The sequence below is a fragment of the Zonotrichia albicollis genome, chromosome 29 (assembly GCF_047830755.1).
Source record: "Zonotrichia albicollis isolate bZonAlb1 chromosome 29, bZonAlb1.hap1, whole genome shotgun sequence".
Taxonomy (NCBI): domain Eukaryota; kingdom Metazoa; phylum Chordata; class Aves; order Passeriformes; family Passerellidae; genus Zonotrichia; species Zonotrichia albicollis.
The window spans coordinates 2,495,884-2,521,029 of record NC_133847.1 but is presented as its reverse complement, the minus strand read 5'-3'; the positions used below and the strand labels follow the sequence as shown (position 1 = coordinate 2,521,029).

The following is a 25,146-nucleotide window of genomic DNA, read 5'->3' as shown; positions in this document are numbered from 1 at the left end:
CATCCATGGAGCTTCACTGCTTTGTATCCCTGGGAAACCTCCTCTGGATGGGAGGGGAGGGAAAAGGGAGAAAATGAAAACATTGTTTAAATGGAAATTTCCTACTTTTAAAAGGTCATTTCCTGTGAAATCTGACTGAAATTCCCCCGTAGTGCTGGAGGTTTCTGCTCCATGCCTGCTGTCTTCTCAGAATTTCTGCCTGCAGTTCTTGCTGCTTCTCTGGAAGTGTGCATCAAACCCCTGCAGCAAGAACCTGCAATATTCCAGCTTTTTCCATTTCCTAGTTGGTAGAGAAGTGGTTGCAGTCATCTCCTGCAGCCTGGGCTGCTCTGCTTCCCTTCTGTGCTGAGCTGTGACCTTCAGTTTAACTTCAGGGAGCTGCATGGTGGCAGGCACAGGAATCCTTCATGGCAAAAGCTCATTTCTGTATTTTTGAACAAGAAAGTTTTCAAAATGGCTTTTTAAGTCCTGAGGCAGGAACAGCAGCTTACATATACACAGACCCCTCAGCAGCCCAGGCCTGAGCTTCCTCCTAAAACAGGAGATGTCTGTTGGGGGAGGATCATCTTGTTTGTATGGGGGTGCTGGGACATAATTTTTGGTATCAAACCTGTTTTAAGTTCCTGCTTTCAGAACATCCTTCTGTGTGCCATGTAAGCTCCCAGCAGTGCTGAGGTTTGTGTGCACCTCTCTGTGCTGGTTTGCCTGAGCCCAGAGCAGCTTATCCATGGAAGCTCTCAGCCACATGGCAAGGGCAGCTCCTGTGCCAGGGCTTGGCATCTGCAGCTCCTGGTGCAGTTCTGTGTTTTGGGAGCTTGCTCTGCCATCACCAGAGGTGTGTGCCTGTGGGTAGTGTGCAGTTTTCCAGAAGTGTTTCCAATTGGTGACTGTGGGGAGTTGCAGCAAGACTTGGGCTCTGTTTGCTGGAAGAGCTTGAATTCCTTCACTTTGCTGTTTCTTTGCTTCTCAGCGTTGGGATTATGTGAAAAATGCTAATCACTTGTTTTTAAAGTTTTAAAAGTTTAATAGTAATAAAATGGTTATAAAAATAGTAATACAATTAGAGTAATAATAATAATTTGGACAATTTGAATTAGGAGACAGTAGAGACAAAGAGTTACAGATGTGCAGGTACCTTTTTCTGGGCAGCACGAGCCTGAAAAAGGACACAGTTAACAGAGGATTAACCCTTAAAAACAGTAACCTGTTGCATATTCATACACTTCATACATGATGCACAAATTCCATTCAAACACAGGATTCTGTCTGGTCATCGTTAACTTCTTCTGAATCTTAACAACACCTTTGAGGTGGGAAGAAGTTAATTTCTTCTGATAAAAGAGCAATAAATTCTTTTTCTCTGAAAGATGTAGGTGTCTTGTAGCTGCTATCTCAGTGCAAGTATCTTACATAGCATAGTTTCTATTTTAACATTTTTTTAAACCCCAAACTATATTTAACACACTACTTAAGAGAATTAATACAGCATTACTTTCTAACACAACACATATAATATTCATTTTAATATTTGTGACAAACCAATCATAAAATACGCATTTTTAACAGGTTATGCATAGGCTCCTACAGGGGCTTTACAAAGCATGTGTATTCTATTCCATAATTCCCAAAATGTGGCCTGTGGGGAGCCATTCCTGTTCTGTGTGCCAGGACAGGGCTCAGAGGGAAGTTCTTGCAGCTTTGGTGCTTTGCAGTTAAGGAGCTGCAATCCTGACCCTCCCTGCTCTTGCAAAACACTTTTGCTTTAACTCCACAAACGATTTGCCTTCCCTGAGGGTGGATTTAGGGCTAAGCAACCAGCCTGGGATTTTTTTGGAATATGAATATGATTTCACATAAGGTTTTATTTGCATGTTTGGTTTTTTCTCCACGTTAGGTTCGTGCTGGCCGTGGGCAGCGCTGTCTTCGATGCCATGTTCAATGGTGGCATGGCCACAACCTCCACTGAGATTGAGCTGCCTGACGTGGAGCCTGCTGCCTTCCTGGCTCTGCTCAAGTAAGCACAGGATGACTGGGATGCACAGATTTAGTCTGGCAAAAAATTGGTTTTAATGAAAGCAGGGAAGTATTTGCAGAATGGAGATTATTGTTAATTTCCAAAATGAAATGCCTGTTCAATGGTATTTAAATGCTGATGTTAAATCCCTGTTTTCTTGGGTAAAAGTCTACTGTAGCTACATTTAAAAATATATAAATATATATAATATTGGCCATTGATTGTGTTATAGCTTCTTACTCACTCATTGGTTTGGTTTCATCCTAATGCTCTTTGAGAGAAGAGGGGAAAAGGGATCTTTTGAAAGCTCGGTGAGTTGCAAACACTTGGAGCTTGTTTAGGTCGTGAGCAAGTTGTAACAGGTAAGCAGGGGTGTGTAATAAATCTCAGCCATTCCATGTGGTATCAGCCTTTGTGTGGGTTTTATCCCTGGGTTTGAATTTACATTTTCAGTGTGTGTTGCAAGTCTGTGTGCTGGAGGAGGAGGAAGAAGGGGCTGTAACATCCTATTCACCAATTCCTTTAAGCTTGGCTGGTGCTGTACAACATCCAGCAGCAATCCTGAGTGGAGGCTGGGAATCATTGTCCTGTTTCTGTAGGATTTCTGTAACCTCCTTCCAGGGGTTTCCAGTCCTGTGCTCTTGACATGTTCCCCACTCGCTTCCCACTGGGAGCAGCCACTATATATAGCTCTGGCACACTTTTTGCTTTGCCTTCAGAAAGTGCTTTGGTCGTGCCTGTGCTGTCTTGGAATGTTTTAAAATTGATCTGGGCTAGAATGAAAGGCCAGAAATAATTGGGAGCCCCGAGCCCCTTCCCCTTTGGCTCGGTTTAAAGCAGACACCAGCACGTGGGGAATCCCTCTAATTGGTGTGTGCCTGTCAGCCATGTGGATCTCTCTGGAGTGCAGAGCTTGTAACTATCTTTAAATCAAATTCACAGATTCACTAGATATTTGTGAGGCCCAAATATCCAGTGATTTAGAGGCAAAAATCCTGATGTTTCCCTGCCAGTACTGAGATTTCAGCACTTGATTAAACAGCGATTTCACGAGAGAGAACCCATCATCTCACAAGAACCCATCATCTCAAAAGACAAAAGTTTCGGTGGATTTTAACAGAAATATTGACTATTTTTTATGGAAGAAGTCATTGATAGATTACCTCAGTGCTTCTGAGCTGTGCCCATGCTCCACTGACATCTTGGGTGCTTCAATCTAGAAATGAATTTTTAAATTGCTTTTTAAATGCTCAGACCTTGTACCAGAGGAAGTTTGGGTGCTGCTTTCCAGGAGAGAGCTGACCAAGTATGTGGTGTGAGTTCCTGGAGTAAAACCAGTCTCTCCAAACACTGATCTGGAATGGCAGCTGATCCTTACATGTGTCTCTGGACTTGGTCCAAGCCATGATCTAATGCTGTAGGATCAGGAGCTTATCCAGGAACCAAGTGCCCATCCTGAATGTTCTGCAGAAGGTCCCATCTGGATGCTGGATTGTGATGGAGTTTGTGGGCTTGTGACCTTTAACAGGTTTGCTGTAATTGTGTAAGATTATTATTATTATTATTATTATTATTATTATTATTATTATTATTATTATTATTATTATTATTATTATTATTATTATTATTATTATTATTATGTTAACCCAAAGATAAGAACATATCTGATTGTCTGGGTTTACAGTCTAAATGTTCTTTTGAATGGATACTGGGTTTTTTCACAGTTTTTTCACTCTTGTTGTCTCTCTTAGCACACACTGTGGTAAACAGAAATACTGACACAGTCACTGAAGTAAACGAATAATTGGTTTTAGAGCCACTGTGTTCTTTTAATCTGGAACAGAAAGGATTGCTCAGTGCAAATGGGGCTGGGGAAGGGTGTGTGCAAACCACATTGATTAACCTGTGGCATGATGCTGCTATTGCCAAATGCCCTGGAGCAGCACAAAGCCTGCTTTCAGTGCTTCCCTGCCTGTGGATCAGGATGCCCTGAATGGCATCCTGGCCTTCTCTGGCTGGAGGAGCAGGAGCTGCTCTGCTGCAGATGGAAAAGCTGCCTGGATCCCCCTGGAAGAGCCCTTCCAGGAGCAGCAGCCACACAACCTGCTGTGTCCCCTTCAGAGAAAGGCAGAGCAAAACATTGCTGGAGTTTCCAAAATGTCCCCTGGAACAGGGATGCCAAGCACAGTTAACACAATATTGCATCTCTGTGCTTTGTGTCCTTGAGATCCTGACTGGCAAATGCTCCACTGCTTAAAGGAGATACAGGAAAAAACCCCACAGCTCTGCATGAGCTGTTCAGCCTGGACAGGAGAGGGCTCCAGGGAGAGCTCAGAGCCCCTTTTGGGGCCTGAAGGGCTCCAGGAGAGGGACTGGGGACAAGGCCTGCAGGGACAGGACACAGGGAATGGCTTCCTACTGAAAAAGTGGCATTTAGATGGGAAAAAAATCCATTTAGATGGGAAAAAAATCCATTTAGATGGGAAAAAAGATCGTATTTAGATGGGATATTGGGCAGGAATTGTTCCCTGGCAGAGCTGGGGGTGCTCACCTGGACAAGGGAAGGCTCCAGGGAGAGCTCAGAGCCCCTGGCAGATCCCAAGCCCTGTGACTGGAATCCAAGGGATTTGAGCAGTGCCCTTGATTTCAGTGAGAACAGAAATGGGTTCAGGTGTGTTCAGTCCTTGGGGAAGCAGGGCTGGAAGCAGGAATTGGGGACTGAAGTAATCTGCTTTGCTTCTGTGCTGGGGGTGCTCACCTGGACAGGAGAGGGCTCCAGGGACACCTCAGAGCCCCTTTTGGGGCCTGCAGGGGCTCCAGGAGAGCTGCAGAGGGACTGGGGACAAGGCCTGCAGGGACAGGACACAGGGAATGGCTCCCACTGCCACAGGGCAGGGCTGGGTGGGAGATTGGGAATCAGGAATTGTGGAATCCATGCCTGGAATGGATTTCCCAGAGCAGCTGGGGCTGCCCCTGGATCCCTGGCAGTGCCCAAGGCCAGGCTGGGCAGGGCTGGGAGGTGTGGAAGGTGTCTGTGCCCATGGCAGGGCTGGAACAGGACAGTTTTTAAGGTCCCTTCCCAGCCAAACCATTCTGGAATTCTGTGAGAAGGACTAAAGCACTGCATCACTAATTTTACTGAGCTCAGCCTCAGTTCCTGTCTCTGGTCAGTAAGTTCAGGTATTAGGGGGCTCAGTCAGGTTTCCTTTGTTTTTCACATCATGAATGTCCTTCCTTGTTTTGGCCTAACAGTGAAGGCTGGTGCTTTGCTGCAGCATGGCAGTCCTTGTTTTTCACTGCAGTTAACTCTTGCTTTGTGCTGAAATTCCACTGTGAGCTGTACTTAAACATCTGTGCCGTGAAATGAAACAATTCAGTCTGTGAAGTGAAGAGATGAGAAAGGAGAGTGTGGGTAAAGCACCTTGTGTGCAGTGGATGGGTATGTGTAATGTGTAAAATGGAACTTCTCTTCTGAGGGAAGCAGGCAAGATTGAATCTTTGTCCTTATTTATTCTAATTGAACAGCCAAAAATATGAATTTTAAGGGGTTCCCTTAGAGACTGTTTTAGCCTGGTATAAGGGGTAGGCTAAGAGCTGGTGGTGAGATGCAAGGGCAGTTTGAGCTGCTTCAGTGGAAATCCCAGCTGTTAAAAGTTGCTGCTAAAAAAAAAACCTTGGTAAACCAGAGTCAATGGAAAGGATGTGAAAACCTTCCTACCTCTCCAGCAGAGGGAATGGACCAGGATGACAGGCAGAGGCACAAACATGTTTTCTATGAATTGAAGGGGTTTTACCCTGTTACCTGAATTCACCACAGCAATGTTTGTTTGCGTGTTTTCAGATTTCTTTACTCAGACGAAGTTCAGATCGGACCAGAGACTGTTATGACAACACTTTACACAGCTAAGAAATATGCAGTTCCAGCCCTTGAAGCTCATTGTGTGGAGTTTCTTAAAAAAAACCTCAGAGCAGACAATGCATTCATGCTATTAACTCAGGTGAGTTTGTGATCATCTGCCTTCAGCAAGGTCCAGCACAGGCAGAAAATGGGAATTTTCTGGGTGTTCCAGAGTTGATCATCCAAAGTGGAGCAGCTCTGGGTTGCTTTGAGTTCTTCCTCACAGGAGTCCAGCACTGCTGAGCAGGTTCTTGCAAAGAATTATACACAGCAAATGTTGCTGCTGTTTCAGATCTTTCTGTTTCACTGTGGCAGGTGGTTCCTTCCAGAGTGTGAGCTGGGGATGGAGTTATCAGGGTGGAAAGATTTCATCTGCCAAGAAGAAAAGTGGAATGAGAGGATTTCCGTGTGTTACAGAATCAGGACTGGTAATGCTGAGCTTTCTCTCAGTGCTGTGTCTGGCTGCTCAGCCATTCCTTGAAGGACTTTTGTGCAATACTTTTCCTGAAGTGGGGGTGAAAGAAAACCTTTTGTCATGAGTGCTTTGGTTTATTTTCCTGGGAGAGGAGCAAGGTGCCGTCTTCCTCAGCTCCACCTCCTGCACTGAAGGCTCACAGACCCAGAGTGTCAGAGCAGCTGTTCCTTGCCCTGGGTCTGATCCACTCTCTGAGGGTTGGGCTCCTCCACCTTCCACTTGACTCTTGAAGCAGCAAAGTAGGAGACAATGTTTACAACTTCTGCTTACTTTGGAAAAAATCAGACTTTGCGTGCAGGTTGATTCAATGAGCATCACTCATCCCCATTTCCCAGCCCTGTCTTCTCTCTCTCACACAGCTGATGCCATGTTGGTGCCATCCACAGTGCTGTCATCTGTGTGGTGGAGTCTGGCACTGCCAGGGACACCCAGTTCTGGGTGCTGTAGGAATAAGAAACACACAGGCTTTGTGTGTGACTGTCTCTCCTTCAGGGGATGGGCAGGCTGGAGTGGCTCTGGAGGATATTTCTGAGCAGCCAGCTCAGGAAAGCTGCTGTGGTGTCTGATGTTAAACAGAGCTTGCAGAGGAGCTTCCCAGCTGCACTGAGGTGGGAACCAGCACACCAAGGTGCTCTGAGGGATTTCCTGTCTCACCCAGCATTCCTGGATCTTTCCCCTCATGAGCAGTACAGGTGTCTGAGGCTCTGGCTGTGGGCACCATGTGGGTGGCAGTGGCTGCACCAGCAGTTGTGCAGGTCTTGAAGCAGTGCTGGCCTGAAGCACTCACTGCTGGGCTCTTTGCTCAGGAGTAGGCTGGGATATATTTTGTTAGTTTAAATATTTGGATCAGTTCTCAAAGTAGTTCCGTGTCTCACTGCTGTTTGTAGTCACTTGTCACTGCTTAGGTTCAGCTGCAACACTCCATGGCCTTCTTCACCCATCATCTTTAACCTGGCCCTTTTCCAGTGCCATGAACATGAGGCAGCCCCTGAGACAGGGAGGGATCCACACTGCGCTTCCAGAGGCAGATCCAGGACTTGAAGGCTCTTGATTGGGCAATGGCAGCCAAATCTGTTCCCATCTGATGCATGGTGGGATAATTGCAGTTTCTTCACTGCAGCTTTCCCCTTCTTTGGGTTCAGCATTGCAATCTGAAAGATCAGGAGTTGTTAGCCAGGAGCTGAGAGCAGATCTTTCCCATAGACTGAAGTTTTGGGGAGGAATCTTAGGCTACCATTGCCTCATGATGGGTTAGAGGTGTTGGCTTTTGGTGGTATTCCTCATGCAGAGATTTTTTGTGGCTTCCTGTATCTCTACACTTGAGTTTGTAGCTTTGGCAAGGTAATATTTAAGTTTGTGGTGACTTCCTTCCAGGTCACAAAGGTCCTTGTTTGACAAAGGAGGAAGATACCCTTGTGTTCCAGGTGCCAAAAACAAAATACTGCCTGGCACTCTATCAGTGGCACTGAGGCAGGTGAAATGCCAGATGGGGAAAAGCTTTCCTGATGCCTTTTGTCTGTGGCTTGTTCATTCTGTATGATCATCAGTGATGATTCCCATCTAGTCTGATGTTCACTATTTCTCTGTATCAAGTCTGAGATGTTTGAGGCAGGTCTTGCTTGAGAACCGTGCCTGATCTTGGTGACTGGCTGCACCTCACTGAAAGGATCTCTTCTCACAGCCCTCTTGTTCCTGGTCCTGCAGTGTGAACACCTACCTGTTCTGCTTTCACTGCATCAAACCAGCCCCATCTTCAGTAAATTACAGACCTGAGATGTATCTTGTACAAGACATTGTCCAATACTCTTAAGATCATGGAGCTGAGATCCCTGGTAGAGCCCTAAACCTCCTTTTGTGTGTGCCTGCCCAGTCTGCTGGTCCAGCAGCTGTGTCACTGTCTGTCTCAAGCAACTGCTGATCAGTGGCAGAAATATCAGAGGCAAACAGCTTTCCTAATTGATTGTGCCTCTCAGTGAGCCCTGATCCTCTTTCATGCCAGACACACATCCAAGTGTCACTTTGATCAGCAAGGAAATAAAGCTTGCCTGGAGCTGCTGTGGGGGAGAGCTCTGGGAGTGTAACTGGAGTCCTCACGTGTCCAAAGAGCCACTCCAGTAGTAAAGTCTGAGTCAGTCACAGCTCTTGGTGCCAAGAGTGTAAAGGCACTGGCAGCCCTCCAGCCCCTGGAGCAGGTGACAACTGCTGAAGTTTCCCTGGGCCCTGAGAAATTGTTGTTTCAGCTTCCTGCACTTGAGGTCTCAGCACAAAGATTAGCCTTGCTGAGCTCTGCGTGCCACGAGTGGGGGTGAAGCAGAAGATGCTGAAAGGCACCTCCTGAGTGATGGAATTCCCAGCCCAAAACAAGAATTTTAAACCTTACTGGTGGCAGCGAGTTCAAGTCTGGTGTGTTCTTGTTAGGTGTGAATCAAGGCACTTCCTTCCTAAACAACAAAACCAAAGCACTGAAATAAGAGATCATTTAGTGTTTTTTGTGTGTTCCACCCATTTCTGCTTATGCTGGGCACAGGGCTGCTAACACATGGCAGTCCAGGGTGATCTGAAGTGGCAGCAAAATTGTTACAAGACTTCACTTAAGTTGGGCAGAGAAATTCTGAGCAGCTCTCCAGGCTGTGTAAGGCTTTTCTTGGAGTAGTAACCTATTTTGGGACAAATTCTTTAAGGGAACTGGATTAGAGTAGCTGTTTCTGTGCAAAACATGGAAATGCACTGAGCAGGCTGTGTACCCTGCAGGGCTCCCCAGGACACCCAGGCACTGCTGCTGCAGCTTTTTCCTGCTAATGCACAAGATCAGTGTGGCTGTTCTTACAGAATAAGCTGCCTCTGCATTATTCCTAGAGCAAGCAGGCCTGGAGTCACCGGGCAAAGCTTTCTTGTAAATAGAAAAATGAAGTCAAAATTGCCTGTGCTCAGCTGACAGGGTCAGTGTGGTGCTGCAGAGCACCCAGGCTGGGTTAGAACAAAGACGTGCCTGAAGACATGCACAGCTGAACCAGGGCTGCTGCCAAACACAGAATTTTCTAGTGTTTGCCTTGTCATGCTTAACTGCTTGTGAAAGGCCCAGTGGATTCCTGGTGCAGTCAGGCATGGTATTGCTAATGAAGATGGGCTGTGGGAGGGGAAGGGGGGTTCTTAGAGTAAACTTTAAAATACCTTTTCTGTTAATGCTGCTCTTTCCTGCCTAGGCCCGGCTGTTTGATGAGCCCCAGCTGGCCAGCCTGTGCCTGGAGAACATAGACAAGAACACCTCAGATGCCCTCAATGCAGAGGGGTTTACAGACATTGACCTGGGTAAGCTCTTTTCCACCCCTCCCTCTCTCTCTCTCCCTGCTTTCATAACCAGCTTGTCTCCAAAGTTGTTACAGGTTAATAATGCTTGGCACTTGTGGCTTGGCTGTTCTGGAGCAATCAGTTGAACAGTCTCTGGCACAGAGTGGCTGGAAACAGGGAATTTGCCAAAGAGTTTGCTGCCTTGCCTGCAGAAATCCCCTGGAATCTGCTTACTTTGGTGCAACTTGAGTTTTCTGGGCATGACACAAAGCCTGCTTCCTGTGTTGATGTTGGCAGGTTTTGGGTGGGTGTAAACTTGCCTTTTTTTGTAGAGTTGGCTTTCTTCCCCAAGTCTTTGTCAGGTTTTGGAGTTGAAAAGGTGTTGTGTTTTTGGAAGCAAGGACTGGCTATTTTAATTACCGTCTGCAGTTTCCAAACTTGCTGGGCACAGTTAATGAACATTAAAATTCAGGCTTTAACCTTCTGCTAATGAGATGGGCTGTGGAGGTAAGGCACGGGTCACCTTCTGGCTTCCACGCTGCTTATTTCATCCAAATTTGACGTCAAGCAAGTTGCAATTCATCCTCCTGCACTTGCATGAACACGCCAATGAAATGGGCTCTGTTTGCTGCTCCAGTGAGCTCCTTGCTGATGGAATATTCAGATAAACCTTCCTCAGAGGCTGCAGGCAGCACTTTCGGGCGATGCTGTCGGTTCAGCATCCCCTTGGCCGTGCGCAGGGCGCTCCTGGCGAGGTGCAGGGGGCTGGTTTGGGGTTGAGAGGCTGAAGCTGTGCCTGTTGTGGTGCCCTGCAGACACGCTGGTGGCAGTGCTGGAGAGGGACACGCTGGGGATCCGGGAGGTTCGCCTGTTCAACGCCGTGGTGCGCTGGTCCGAGGCCGAGTGTCAGCGGCAGCAGCTCCAGGTGATTCCAGAGAACAAGCGCAAGGTTCTGGGCAAAGCTCTCTCCCTTATCCGCTTCCCACTGATGACTATTGAGGAGTTTGCAGCAGGTAACTCAACAAAGGTGTTCTGGCAATCCTCATCTTTGCTTTCCCTCAGCTACAGAGTCTCACAAAAGGGAGTTTTCTCTGTGGATGATGTAGTGATTTATGAATGGGATTCCCCCCACATTCCTGCTCATTTTCCCTCATTTTCCCCCTAAAAGGCTGGAAAGGCTTCCCACTAATGACTATTGAGTTTCCAGCAGGTAACTCAGCAAAGGTGTTCTGGCAATCCTCATCTTTGCTTTCCCTCAGCTGCAGAGAAAGTCACACCAAAGAGGATTTTCTCTGTGTATGATGTAGTGATTTATGAATGGGATTCCCCCCACATTCCTGCTCATTTTCCCCCTGAAATGCTGGAAAGGCTTCCCCACTGATGACTGTTGAGGAATTTGCAGCAGGTAACTCAGCAAAGGTGTTCTGGCAATCCTGGTCTTTGCTTTCCCTCAGCTACAGAGAGTCAAGTCACACAAAACAGGGTTTTCTCTGTGTATGTTGTAGTGATTTAAATATGGGATTCCCCCCACATTCCTCCCCATCTTCCCTCATTCTCCTTCTAAAATGCTGGAAAAGCTCCCCACTGATGACTCTTGAGGAGTTTGCAGGAAGTAACTCAGCAAAGGTGTTCTGGCAATCCTGGTCTTTGCTTTCCTTCAGCTACAGAGAAAGTCACACCAAAGAGGATTTTCTCTGTGGATGCTGTAGTGATTTAAATATGGAATTCCTCCCATATTCCTCCCCATTTTCCCTCATTCTCCCCCTGAAATGCTGGAAAGGCTTCCCCACTGATGACTGTTGAGGAATTTGCAGCAGGTAACTCAACAAAAGTGTTTCTACCAATCCTGGTCTTTGCTTTCCCTCAGCTACAGAGTCACACAAAAGGGAGTTTTCTCTGTGGATGCTGTAGTGATTTAAATATGAGATTCCCCCCACATTCCTCCCCATTTTCCCTCATTCTCCTTCTAAAATGCTGGAAAAGCTTCCCACTGATGACTATTGAGGAGTTTGCAGCAGGTAACTCAACAAAAGTGTTCTGGCAATCCTCATCTTTGCTTTCCCTCAGCTACAGAGAAAGTCACACCAAAGAGGATTTTCTCTGTGGATGCTGTAGTGATTTAAATATGGAATTCCTCCCATATTCCTCCCCATCTTCCCTCATTCTCCTTCTAAAATGCTGGAAAAGCTCCCCACTGATGACTATTGAGGAGTTTGCAGGAAGTAACTCAACAAAGGTGTTTTGGCAATCCTGGTCCTTGCTTTCCCTCAGCTACAGAGTCACACAAAATAGGGTTTTCTCTGTGGATGCTGTAGTGATTTAAATATGGGATTCCCCCCACATTCCTGCTCATTTTCCCTCATTTTCCCCCTAAAATGCTGGAGAGGGGTATTTCATAAGGGCCTGGAGTGATGGCACAAGGGAGAATGGCCTCCTGAAGGAGGGCAGGGTTAGACTGGATAGCAGAAGGAAGTTCTGTAGTATAATAATATATAATTCTGTAGTATTTCAGTGCCATAGGGTGTGAGGCCCTGGCACAGGGTGCCCAGAGCAGCTGTGGCTGCCCCATCCATGGAAATGCCCACAGCCAGGCTGGGCAGGGCTTGGAGTGCCCTGGGATAGTGGAAGATGTCCCTGCCTATGACAGAGGGTGGCACTGGCTGGGCTTTAAGGGCCCTTCCAACACTCTCCTGTGATTCTATGATAACAAAATCCACTGTCTGAAGGCTGTTTTCATCCATGCCCATTCTCTCATTTTTAAGCTGTGGTGCTCCCCTGGGAGGAGCAGGGGGATCACAGCTGGGTTTGCTCTCACAGCACGGTTGGATGGTTACTGTTCCATTGAGCTGAGAGCAAAGATCCAAACTGGGCTTCAGTTGAGAGCTGAGATCCAAACTGGGCTTCAGTTTAGAGCAAGGATCCAAACTGGGCTTCAGTTTAGAGCAGAGATCCAAACTGGGCTTCAGTTTAGAGCAGAGATCCAAACTGGGCTTCAGTTGAGAGCAAGGATCCAAACTGGGCTTCAGTTTAGAGCAAGGATCCAAACTGGGGTTCAGTTTAGAGCAAGGATCCAAACTGGGGTTCACCTGCTCCCCTTCCCAGCCATCCCAAGTGTTTAAACTGCACAAAGCTGATGCAGTTGTGAATCATTGGTGTTGGCCAGAGCCTGTTCCCAAAGAGAAGTGGGGATGTTTCTCCCCATCCTCTGCCTGTGCTGGTGTTGGTCCTGTCTTGCCAATGCTGTTCAGAGCAGAGCCCCATATCTCAAAAACTTTGAAGCTGTTCTTTGAGCTGCAAACTTGGTGTTGTTTAGTCTGTGTCTCAAACTATTTTTCAAGTTTACATTAAGATCTTGATCCACAGAGATGTCTAACTCATTTCACAGCTTGGACTATAGATTGCCTTGTTTTCTTTCCATTGCTTGTTGTCTTTTACTTCATCCTCTGGGGATTCCCTGGGGATTGGAAGCTGGCAATTGCCTTAAAGAGTTTTCATGCTAAAAAGACACAGTGGAGCCATTTTCCAGACTGTCACTGTTTCCAGGCTGCAGTGCTGTGTACACAGGAGCAAACAGGGGCACTGACCCTTCCTTTGCAGGTCACTTCTCAGGGCAGCGCTGCCCTCAGCCCTTCCTGTCCCTGTTCCCACGTGAGGAGGGCTCTCAGTAAGGGGACAATCTGGGCTTCACACTTGGTCCCCACTCTCTGCTTGGCCTGTCCCAGCTGTGATGTGGCCTCAGGGAATGTGGGTTTATTCAGTGAAGCAGAGATCTTTCATCTTTCTGCAGATCCTGTTTCTTTCAGTCCTTCCTTGTGGCCTTGTATCATTCTCTCACTGCAAGGAAAGTGTTAATTTTGGCATGTTTGGGTTGAAGCTTTGAGCTGGGAGTGCCAGTGCCCCTCCCCATGTTTGTCACAAACTGCCTGTCCTGCTTGGACCTTTGTGCTTTAAGTTTTCTCCATAAGATGAACAAACCCCCAAACCTGGAGGGCTGCAGTGATCAGCTGTTCCTTAAATAAGGAATTAACTTGGAATTCCTTCAGCTCTGTCCTTTTTCTGAGTGACTCTGATTTCTCTGATTTCTGTGGTGATCACAGCAGAGACAGACGAGGGAAACCTTTCCCCTCCACACCCCTCTCCCCCAAAAGCCAAGAAAAGAGGGAATTTCACAGCAGTGGTTTCACCAGTTGATTGTATAATCTGCTATCAAACGTGGGGTTTTGCATGAAGATGTTTTAACTGGCAAATGTGTCCCTCCCTCCCCTCAGAGCAGGGAATTTGAAACATTGCAGAAGTGAGATGCAACAACACAGGATGAGTTCAGACACATCAACCAGGCTGATTTTTGCTGAACAAAGTATCCAGAAGCTCATTTACCTTTGGAGGAGTCAACTTCCTTGAATTCTTGAGTCTCTCCCCATTGCATCATTGGGCCAGGTTTTGTCTGGGTAATATCATGCTGAATTTAACCAGCTACAAGTAGTTTTGGGTCTACAAGGAGCTGGGCATTTGTTCTCCACGTTAAAGAGCTTTTAACTGCTGTTGTTTCCCCACTACTCAATGGTTTTGTTTCTGTTCAAAGCCATGTGCAAACAGCTGTGGAGAAGCTTTTGAGTGTTAGGCTAACAGGCTAATTTTATCCAGTTTCACTTTTGAAAATATTTCAAATAGTTTGCAAAGATTTTTAGCATCACTGAGTTGCTTGCCCAGAGCAGCTGGGGCTGCCCCTGGATCCCTGGCAGTGCCCAAGGCCAGGCTGGGACAGTGAAGGTGTCCCTGCCATGGCAGGGGTGGCACTGGATGAGCTTTAGAGTCCCTTCCAACTCAAACCAGTCTGGGATTCTGTGATCACTCTGGAAAAAGTGTCTTGTTACTGGAGAAAAGATGAGAACCTCTTGTTGAAATCATTGGCATTTTTTCCCAAGGTTCTACAATAAAGGTATTCAAATGCAAGTTGTGGATTAAATGCCTGAAGGAATGAGCTGAACCACCTTTGTCTTGAGTAAAAATACTCTCCAACTTTTTGAGTTGATGGTAACTGCATGACAGTCTCTCTCCCTCCCCCTCATGGTCCTCCATTGTGTCTGAACCACTGGTGTGGATGTTTGGAAATCCCCATCTCTCACCAATGTTGGCACTTCCAGGAGTGGGGCAAGGATCAACTGCTTTGGGGTGTTTTTGGTAGCCCAGTGCATTTGGGCTCCACAGTTAATCACAGTTCCACGTTCCATGAAGGCTCTGCAGCCCATGACTGCCCTGTGGATAAGGGCAGCACCTTTGTCTGGGATTTAATATCCTGATGCACCACTGGGATCCCAGCTCTGATGGGGGTTTAGTCTGCTCCCAGCTGCAGGTCAGGCTTGTTTCCCCATGAAAACCCCAGAGGATTCCTTCTGCTTGTGCAGTTCTGGGGCTCCACAAGATCAGAAGGATCCTGAGCTGTTGGAGAGTGCCCAGAGGAGGGACACGGAGCTGGGGAAGGGCTGAGGAGCAGCTGAGGGCACTTGGCTGGTTCAGCTCCAGTCCCACACCTGTCCAATCTACCAGAATAAAAGCTGGGTAACAGCTCTATCTGCACAAGCAAGAAACAAAAACAGCTGTTGAAGCTAAAAAAACATATTGGTGCAAGAACACTGAAAATTGTGCTACTGTGGGCACTGAAAAATTTTGAGCAAAAAGATGACAACTTTTAATTTCCAGGAAGATGGGGCTCTGCAAAAAACCTTTTAACAAGGGCAAAATAGGGAGGAGAGAAAGAGCTAATTCAAACATGGTGACCGCACATGTTCATGATTAAGGAGTTCCTTCAACATCTTAAGATCTAACAGCTTATACCTACAATACCAGCAGGACCCAGAGCTGTTGGAGAGTGCCCAGAGGAGGGACACGGAGCTGGGGAAGGGCTGAGGAGCAGCTGAGGGCACTTGGCTGGTTCAGCTGCAGCCCAGGAGACTGAGGGGAGGCTCCTCGGGGGCTGCAGCTCCTCCCCAGGGCAGGCACAGGGGCAGGGGCTGAGCTCTGCTCTGGCACAGGGACAGGAGCCCAGCAAGGGCTGCAGCTGTGCCAGGCCTTGGCATGGAGCTCAGGGCAAGGTTCTGCCCCCCGAGGCTGCTGGGCACTGCCCAGGCTGCCCAGGGAATGGTGCCAAGGCTGCCAGAGCTGCAGGAGCTCCCAGGACTGCTCAGGGTGGGGCTGTTGGGGTGGCTGTGCAGGGACAGGGCTGGATCAATGATCCCTGAGGGTCCCTTCCCACTGAGGACATTCCAGGTTCCATGGGCTGTGCGGTCTCTGAGCCTGTGTGGAGCTGGCTGTGCTGGCAGTGCAGGCAGTGGGGTCGTGTCTGTCACCCCTGGTGTCACCTGAACTCTCAGTGGCTGCTGCTGCCCAGGGTGCCAGAGCTGGACAGGGCTCTGAGCAGCCTGGGCTGGTGCAAGGTGGAACAAGATGGTCCCTAAGGTCTCTCCCAGCCCAGACCAGCACTCCCAGGGTGCTCAGGGTGGGGTTTGGGGTGGCTGTGCAGGGACAGGGCTGGGCTGATCATCCCTGAGGGTCCCTGATGCTGACGGCACCGCCCCTCCCTCCCCTCTGCAGGGCCTGCCCAGTCGGGGATCCTGACGGACCGGGAGGTGGTGAGCCTGTTCCTGCACTTCACCGTGAACCCGAAGCCGCGGGTGGAGTTCATCGACCGGCCCCGGTGCTGCCTGCGGGGCAAGGAGTGCAGCATCAGCCGCTTCCAGCAGGTGGAGAGCCGCTGGGGGTACAGTGGGACGAGTGACAGGATCAGGTCAGCTCTGCGCCCATTCCCACCCCTGGGCTCGTGTTCCTGAGCTTCCCACTGCTCTAAACACTCAAGGTTCTGTGCTAGACCCCGAATTCCCACCGTGTGACCCCAAAGGGAAGGGGTTCTGCCGGGCAGAGCCAGCGCCTGGTGCACTGACCTCCACTTTGCATCTCTGTTGGCAAAGGCTTTCAGGAAACGTGGCTCCCAGCACAGGCCCCTGGAAAGGGAGGGCAATAACCCCCCAAAGGCTTCCTGCAGCTTAGGGGCACATAAATGAGTTGTCACCAATTGTCCCCCTGCCATGTTTTGTGGGGGACAGGTAAGCAGTGCTCCATCAGGTGGCTTCCCTGCTCCAGTGTCAGTGGGGAGCATTGCAGTGTCTTGTTGAAGCCCCTTAACCTCTCATTGTTGCAGAGAGGGGTTGGGGTAGAGTTCTGCTGCCACCCAGTTTGTTCAGACCTGAGCTTGTGACAACCAGCAGAGCCCAGTTACAGTGAGAGACTGGCAGGTGTGGCTGGGAAATGGTGCTTTGTGTTCCCAAGGCAGAAATGAGAGCAGGACAGGAGGGAATCAGGAAGCTTTGGGGTTCTTCCCTGCTTTGTGTTCATCGTGGGTGGAAGGGAACTTGCAGCAATGAAGCTTTTCACAACTTTAAGATGGTTCTGTTGCACTGGAGCTGTTGCTGAGATCCTCTGCTCCACTCCCCTGCTCCCACCTCCAACACTCACAGACATTTTGGAGTTTGGGTTTGACTTCAGGTTCAGCCTCTGCAGCATCAGGGTCAGTTCCAACACTGAATATTCCAATATTCCAGCTGCCTGCAGAGCTGAGGCTTCCAGCCTGTCCCAGGTGTTTGTTCTGGAAACACTGCAGGGCTAAAAGAGTTGGTGGATGGATGAAGAAATGCTGTTGGCAGCTTGGCAGACCCTGAGGCTTCTGCTGCCTGAGAAGGTGGAGCTGTAGTGGGGCAAAGACCCTTCCCCTTTTTCCTTGGGCAGCAGAGATTCATGCACTCAGGAGTGGCTGAATCCTTATGTGTGCTCTTGGTAAATTTGGAATGCAGCAGGTGAACGATAATAAATAAATATATTAAAAATAAATAAATACCCAGCAGCAGGTGAACAATAATAAATAAATAAATACCCAACAGCAGGTGAACAATAATAAATAAATATAATAAAAACAAATAAATACCCAGCAGCAGGTGAGCAATTCCCAGTGCTCAGCACTGAAATCCCCAGTGGTGTTTGCTGGGCAGAGCTCTGGGAGGTGGGCACTGCTCCACACCCCTGCCTGGGCCTGGAGGGTGTTTGGGGGTGCTGATGTTTTGCCACAACCTGGAAACACTTCCTGAGCCTGGACCCTGAAATTTGGGATGGGATTGTGCAGCTTTGTGTTTGTCCCTGGAGCAGTCAGAGGTGTGAGTGTGCAGCTGATGGTTCCTGTGCAGGGTTTCACCTCTTAGGAAGGGCTGCACTTAACTCTGTGTGGGTTTGATTAAATCAGAGATGTAAAATCAGCACAAGTGGAGATATTTGTGTATCAGCTTTGTACTGGAGCAATACAGGAGGGGCAGGTTTGGACTGACTTTCCTGCTCTGTTCCTGCAGGTTCTCAGTAAACAAAAGGATATTTGTAGTTGGGTTTGGATTATACGGATCCATACACGGGCCAACGGATTACCAAGTAAACATACAGGTAATTCTCTCTGCTGCCTTAAAAATCCTGCCTGTTTTAGGGGCTGACAAACACATTTTAGTGAATCTGTAACAGAACCTGAGGTTCAGAGGGATTCTGTGTGTCCCTGGGCAGGGGGGCTGGCACATGTGGCAGGGGCCAGATGGGGCACTGGGGATCAGAAGGATTATTGCTCTTGATTTCATTGCACACGTCATTGCAGCATCTCCCCAGCTCTGCTCCCAGCTTTGGGGCAGTTGGAGGCACTTTGGGAAGCAGCTGTGCCTGATTTCCCACCCTGGGCGGGCTGGGAGAGGCTCAGTTGTCTCAAGTCCATCATGATCCTGGCCCAAGAGCAGGTGGAGCCCATGGGTGCTGTGTGCCTGCTCTGGGTGCCCCTGTGCCACCCCGTGTGGGTCACTGCAGGAGGGCTGTCCCCAGGAGTCACTCCAGCACACAGGGCACAGGGATGGGCACAGGCTGCCAGCATTTCACTCTATTGTCAGGGCCCATCCTGCTGCCCTGAGCTCTGGGGGAGGAGGGGACCTGAGCCCACAGCTCTGTGCTGAGCTCAGAGGGGCCCAGAGCAGCTGTGGCTGCCTCAGCCCTGAAAGTTCAAGCCCAGGATGTGGCTTGAAGCAATCTGGGATAGTGGGTGGCATCCCTGATCCTGCAGGGGGATTGGAGATGGATGATCTTTGAGGTCCATCTCAACCCAAATTCTGTGATCATTAAGGTCCATCTCAACCCAAATTCTGTGATTATGTTCCATCTCAATCCATATTCTGTATTCATTAAGGTCCATCCCAAATGAAATTCTGTGATCATTCAGGTCCATCTCAATCCAAATTCTGTGATTCTTAAGATCCATCCCAACCCAAATTTTGTGATCATTAAGGTCCATCCTAACTGAAATTCTGTGATCATTAAGGTCCATCTCAATCCATATTCTGTATTCATTAAGGTCCATCCCACATGAAATTCTGTATTCATTAAGGTCCATCCCAACTCAAATTCTGTGATCATTCAGGTCCATCCCAAATGAAATTCTGTGATCATTAAGGTCCATCCCACCCCAGATTCTGCGGTTCTGTGACCACAGCATTGATGGGTGTCAGAGTGATGGGCAGTGCACTCATCTCAGGGCTGGTCAATGTGGGAGTGCCCGGGGCTCAGCCCAGCTCAGGGACACTGACGTGGGCAGTGCCCACTGGAAGCTGACGCTGTGTGTGCTGCAGATCATCCACACCGACAGCAACACCGTGCTGGGGCAGAATGACACCGGCTTCAGCTGCGACGGCTCCTCCAACACCTTCCGCGTCATGTTCAAGGAGCCCGTGGAGATTTTACCCAACGTCAACTACACAGCCTGTGCTACTCTAAAGGTACCAGCGGGGTGGGGGCAGCTGCTGTGGGTCATCAGTGCAGCCTGGCCTTGCTCTGTGTCCTTCAAGGCCAGTGGTGCAATCCCCAAGGTCTCTGTGGGCCCTGCTGCTCCATGGGCTCGTTCACCCCCAGCATTCAGAGCTGGCTCTTTGTGACCGTGCTCACAGGGGTCTGAGGATGAGGGAAGAGATGAGGATCTGACTCCATGTTTCAGAAGGCTTGATTCATTATTTTATGATATATATTACATTAAAACTATAGTAAAAGAATAGAAGAAAGGATTTCATCAGAAGGCTGGCTAAGAATAGAAAAAGAAAGACTGATAACAAAGGCTTGTGGCTTGGACTCTCTGGACTGTGATTGGCCATTAGTTAGAAAGAACCACATGAGACCAATCACAGATGCACCTGTTGCATTCCACAGCAGCAGATAATCAATGTTTACATTTTGTTCCTGGGCCTTTCAGCTTCTCAGGAGGAAACATCCTAAGGAAAGGATTTTCCATAAAAGATGTCTGTGACAGTTTTTGACTTGTCTCACAGCACTGAGCAGGTGTTTCACTGGGGAGGGGGTGGGTGGTTTTTTTGGTGTGGACAGCTGAGCTGTCAGTTCTGCAGTGTGTAACCCAGAGCCTGCTGCAGTGGCCTCAAAAAGTTCATATGTTAAATGGTTAAATTAGTGTTGAGTTCTGATAGATTGGATTGAGCTCAGAGTACCTGAGTGCACATTGCGGAGGAAAAGGGAGGAGCTGAGATCCCCACACTGCAAACCCACCAGAGAGCCTGGGCAGCAGCAGAGGGGTCCTGACCTGTCCTTGTCTTCCCTGGCCCCTGCAGGGTCCAGATTCCCACTATGGAACCAAAGGACTGCGCAAAGTGATCCATGAATCACCAACAACGGGAGCCAAAACCTGCTTCACGTTCTGTTACGCGGCTGGGAACAACAACGGCACCTCGGTGGAGGATGGACAAATCCCAGAGATCATCTTCTACACATAGTGCCACTGCCAGCCCCCCTGGACTCGACTCTTCCCTGCCACCTCCCAAACTGAATCTCTGGCTGAGTTTGACCACACCAATTGGAGCCACACTAGCCAAAGGTCACAGTGAAACCATTTCAAAGCTCATCTCCTGCCTTGTGCTAGTGCTGCTGCTGCTCTCAGGTGCCCGGCCAGCTGGTGGCCCCGTGCAGCCCAGCTGCTGTCCCAGTACCATTTGTAGGTTGTCTGTGGCTTGTTGTTTTTCACCTCCTGATTAACCCTCTCTAACAACGTGCGTTTTTTGGACTGTAATGAATGTAGATGCTTTTCCACCAGTCAGAAACAAGGCAACGAGTGGCTCTGGTTGTGGTTTCACTGCCATGAGGAGATGGTCCTGCAGCAGACTCGGGCAGGGCTGGGTGGCCTCTGCTCTGCCCCAGCTCAGCAGTCCAGGCCACACTGCAGGGCTTGGCCAGCCCGTGTCCAGCACCTTCCCTCCCTCCCAGCAGCCTCAGCACACAGAGCCGCCTTCAGAAGCCATGGAAGTGGCCTTTTCCCTGAGGCTTTGCTGTTCCAGCACTACACAGGCTTGGAGACCTCAAAGCTGAGCTCCTCTGGAGGGACTGAGGCATTTTCCTGCTCTTCCCACCCATGTGTGACAATCTTCACCTCGGGCAGCGAGGTGACCGCCCTGCAGAGTGGGCAGGGGCAGCTCCTCCTGCCCTCTGCGTCCCCGTGGTGCTGCTTCCACAGCCCTGGCACGTCCCACGGGCTGGTGATGCCCAGCTCAGCCCTGGGCAGCCCCAGCTCTGTTGTTGTCACTGGTCATTGTCCTTTGCAGAGTGCCAGGGTTTGTTGGTTGAAGCAGAAGGGCACCTGCCTCACCTGCTCCAGGGCATTCCTGCATTTCCATGCACGTTTCCATGTGTTTCCCTCTGTTCCTGTGCATTGCTGCCTCACCCCTGATGGGAGCAGGAGGAGAGGCTGGATGTGCCCCTGCCTGTTACTACAATGCAGCAGATGGACAAGGATTTACCAAATGGTTCAGGAGAAGGTGGAATGTTCTGTGTGCTGGTGTGTGTTTGCACACTGCCTGTTGGCAGGCACGGGAGGGGATCACAGACATCACTGCTGAGCTGTGGAGCTCGGTGGCCTTGAGGACACCCCTTGTTCAGGGCCAGCTGCTTTTCCCCGTGGCTGTCAGAGAGGGGGAGGCTGGTCCAGCCCCACCCTCACTGCCCACGAGTGAAGACCACCAGACTCTTCCTCCCTCCTCTGGAATCAAGCTCAGCCTGGCAGGACCGGAGCCCCTGGAGCCTGCGTGGGCCTGGCTGGGGTGGTGCTGCCTCAGGGCCCCTTCTCCAAGCTCCTGCTCCAGCACACGGAGCCACTGCCACTCCCTGGGCAGCTGCTGCCACTGGATTTCCCTGCTGCAAGTCAGAACCTGGCTGTCCTTGGCTGGAGCAGGGTTTGTCCTCCTCCTCCTGCTGCCCCAGCCGGGATCCTGGGGCTGGAGTCTCCTCCTGAGCCTGGGAATGCCCTGCACCTCCTCAGCAGCAGAGTGTGCTCTGTGCTCCAGGGAGATGGTGTGAGCTGTGTATTGTCAACCTGCTCCCAGGTGGGATGGTTCTAATATGGCCAGTACTCAAAAAAGAGAAAAAAATAGAAAAAAATCCCAACCTGGGTCTGTGACCTGGTGACTGAACCCAACTGTGTGCAGTGCAGACAGTGCTGTGGGGTGGATTCACAGGCTCCGTGCCCATCAGGCTGTGACTGTGCCTGCTCCTGTCACCACCCCTCTCCCAAGAATGTCACTGCTGGCAGCCAGGGCCGTGCTGGAGCTGCACCTTCCAGGGGCTCTGCTGTGGGTTCTGCACCTCGGGGCATCAGGTACAGGGGGCAGTAGTGGAGTAATTGGAATTTGGGAGAAGCAGAGCCGGGCACTCGGCTCTGGGAGGAGCAGGGCTGGGCCAGGCCCTGCCCCGCTGCAGGGGAGCCTCCCCGGCTGTTCCCTGGAAGTTCTGTTGTTCTCATGATTATTTTGTTACACAGATTCTCGTCCCAGATCCCACCTTCCTGCCCTCCCTGCGCGGGGCAGGTCTGGCAGCTTGTCCTGTCACGGAGGGAGGGAGAGGAGTCAAACTCTGAACTACACCTGAGCAACTTCTGTTCTTCTGGCTTTTCTGCAGTTTGATGCAATTCTGGCTTTTGTAGATAGATGAATGTAATTCCTTGTTGGACATGCCTGTTCCCAGAAGTATGAGCCATTCTGTTGTACCACGTCACCTTCCAGCAGAGCGGCCCCGCCCGCTCCTGTGCTCTTTGATGAATGTATCCGATGCTCTCGTCCCGTGTTCACACTCTGCTTTTTGGCCAGCTTTGTGATTTGTAAATAGGAAAACAATAAAGACATCCAGGTTGTCTTTATGAGGTTTCTTTGTGATGGGAGGAGAGTGATGGCTGAGGGAATGGTGGAGGGGAGATCTGGGCCGTGCTGGCTCCTGGTCCATCTCCCCCAGCTTCCCATCCGTGGGCTGTGGGATGAGCCACATCCCAGAGCTCCTGAGGCCTGGTAGCCACTGCTGGGGAGTCCTGACCCTCAGGGTATGAGGTGGTGGTAGGAGGCAGCAGGATGGCAGAGTGGGCACACTCTGGTCTGGGTGATGTCATTTTATGACTGAATTTCTTAAACCTGGATTGGAGGTTTTTGATAATTAAATGAACTAAAAGTTGCCTCAGCTTGGGGGGAATGCAGATCCTCTGGCCAGTGATTCCCAGCACGGAGAGGCTTTGGGGGCTGCTGGAGCAGGGATGAGGGCCGGGCTCTGCTCCTGTGCCCAGCACAGCTCCCACGGTCACTGAGCTCCATGGGGGCATCAGAGCCCTCCCTGCCCTTTGCCCGAGGGAGCCCCGGGGCCGGGGCAGCTTCCCAGGGCTCCAGATGGTGCTGGAGCTGGGCCTGGGGGCCCGGCAGTGCCCGGAGCAGGGGGAGCCCAGCCCAGCTCCCTGCTGGAGCACCGGGCTCAGCTGGGAATCGCCCTCCTCCTGCACCATCACCTTCCTCACTCAGGGGCTCTGCAGGACTGCCCAGAGCCATTCCCTGACCTTTTCCCCCCGAGATTTTCCTCCTGCTCCTCCAGGAAAGGTTCCTGTTCCCCCCCTGTGTGGGGCTGGGGCTGCTCCCACCCACTGCTGAGGGAGCCTCCAACAAAAAGGGGATGCTTGGGCAGTGTCCTCACCCTTGGGAGCCACACAGTGAAGGATAGAAGAACGTGATGGGTTTTAAAGATTTTTTTTATTTTATTTTTTTTTGTTTTTATAAAAAAAAAAGCCCCTAAATTCTATGGCTTCCAGGAAGCATCAGAGAAATTGAAATGCCATATCTGTACACTTGGTTTTAAAGCAGTAACTAAACTCGCAATGGAACAAACGCTCTCACGTACAATCGCAGTATTTGGACTCCTCGCTGGAAGGACAGAGAGCCCCGGGCTCGGGCGCGGCCCCGCGGCCGAGGGAGCGCGCACAGAGCCGGGCACAGAGCCGGGCACACCCCGGGGCCGCCTCCCCTTCCCTTCCCTTCCCTTCCCCTCCGCGGCTCCTCTTCGGCCTCTGCCGGGGCTGCTCTGAGCCGACGCGCTGCCAAGGGACCACTTCCAGTGAAAATTTTAAGGCGATTTTAAAAATTGGTTTGTTCGCCTCGCTGGGGACACGAGGGCAAACGTTGCACGTCCCCTTCCCGCCGTGGCCGGGGACGCAGCAGCAGCTGGGGCCGCAGCCCGGACAAGCCAAAGCCGGGGTCAATCCCGAATTTGGGATGGAGAGGGGCCGTGGGGAGGGCACGGCCCCGTGGGAGACCCCACGCCCCCCCAGCCCCTCCACAACCCGAGATGGTCAGTTTGGACAAATGTTTCAAAGCAGCCACAGATGGTCCCATCCCTCCCCCGCCCCCCCAGCACAGCCTCAGCCCCTTCTCTTGGGGCAGAACAACAGGGTTTTGGTAAAGATAAAGTGTGTGTCCCCCCCCAAAGTGTCACGATCAATACACACGACAGCGCACGGGGTCATTCACGTGGGGAGCTGCAGTGCCCTGGGGGTGCCGAGGATCGCGGGGGTGCGGGGGTGTCCGTGGGTCACTTCCAAACCTGCATTTCCCAGCGCCAGGACCGGCCGGGAGGATCCCGCGGGGATGCCCTGGTGGGGATTCCACCGCTCCACCCCAGCCCCGGCCCCTCGGGGGCTCAGGCTGTAAATCCAAGAGGCCGATCGAGCCCTGCCCACACCAACATCCAGCCCCAAGACATGGCAGCACCAGAGACGAGGCTGCTTCGCTTCCCCTCCCTGCTTTGCCACCGCCATTCATGGGTCCCTTTGGTCTCGGCCGTCCCTGTCCCTGTGTCCCCCAGCCCCTGGGAGTCTCGGACCTGCTCTCGGCGGGACCGGACGGCGCCTGTATTGCTCGCAAAAGTGCATCGTAAATGAACTGTAAACGCGTTTCCTCTCCCCGCCCCCGCGGCCCCGGCTCCCCCGCTCCGAGCCCGGCGCTCGCCACTGACCGAGGGGACCCGGCGGGGACGCGGGGCGGGGCCGGGAGGAAGAGCAGAATTCGGTAACACTGAAGATGACGGTCAAAGACTGACGACTCAGCACTC

At 50.6% G+C, this 25,146-nt stretch overlaps 1 protein-coding gene across 2 annotated transcripts in view; it reads left to right on the top strand.

The window, feature by feature from the left end:
• The window catches only part of BTBD2 (BTB domain containing 2), a 29,190-nt gene extending 6,266 nt beyond the window's left edge, over positions 1–22,924 (top strand). The window contains exons 2-9 of one of the 2 annotated variants that reach the window (XR_012577246.1): positions 1,895–2,014; positions 5,856–6,012; positions 9,591–9,696; positions 10,491–10,688; positions 16,267–16,415; positions 18,066–18,153; positions 19,371–19,517; positions 20,355–20,494. Coding sequence is in view for 1 of the 2 variants with exons in the window: in XM_074528788.1 (XP_074384889.1) it covers positions 1,895–2,014; positions 5,856–6,012; positions 9,591–9,696; positions 10,491–10,688; positions 16,267–16,459; positions 18,066–18,153; positions 19,371–19,517; positions 20,355–20,516 (1,171 nt within the window). In the remaining variant the exon portion in view is untranslated. Of the gene's footprint in view, positions 1–1,894; positions 2,015–5,855; positions 6,013–9,590; positions 9,697–10,490; positions 10,689–16,266; positions 16,460–18,065; positions 18,154–19,370; positions 19,518–20,354 lie in introns of both variants that reach the window. The other variant, XM_074528788.1, reaches the window with a different exon arrangement.
• Positions 22,925–25,146: the final 2,222 nt, after the last annotated feature.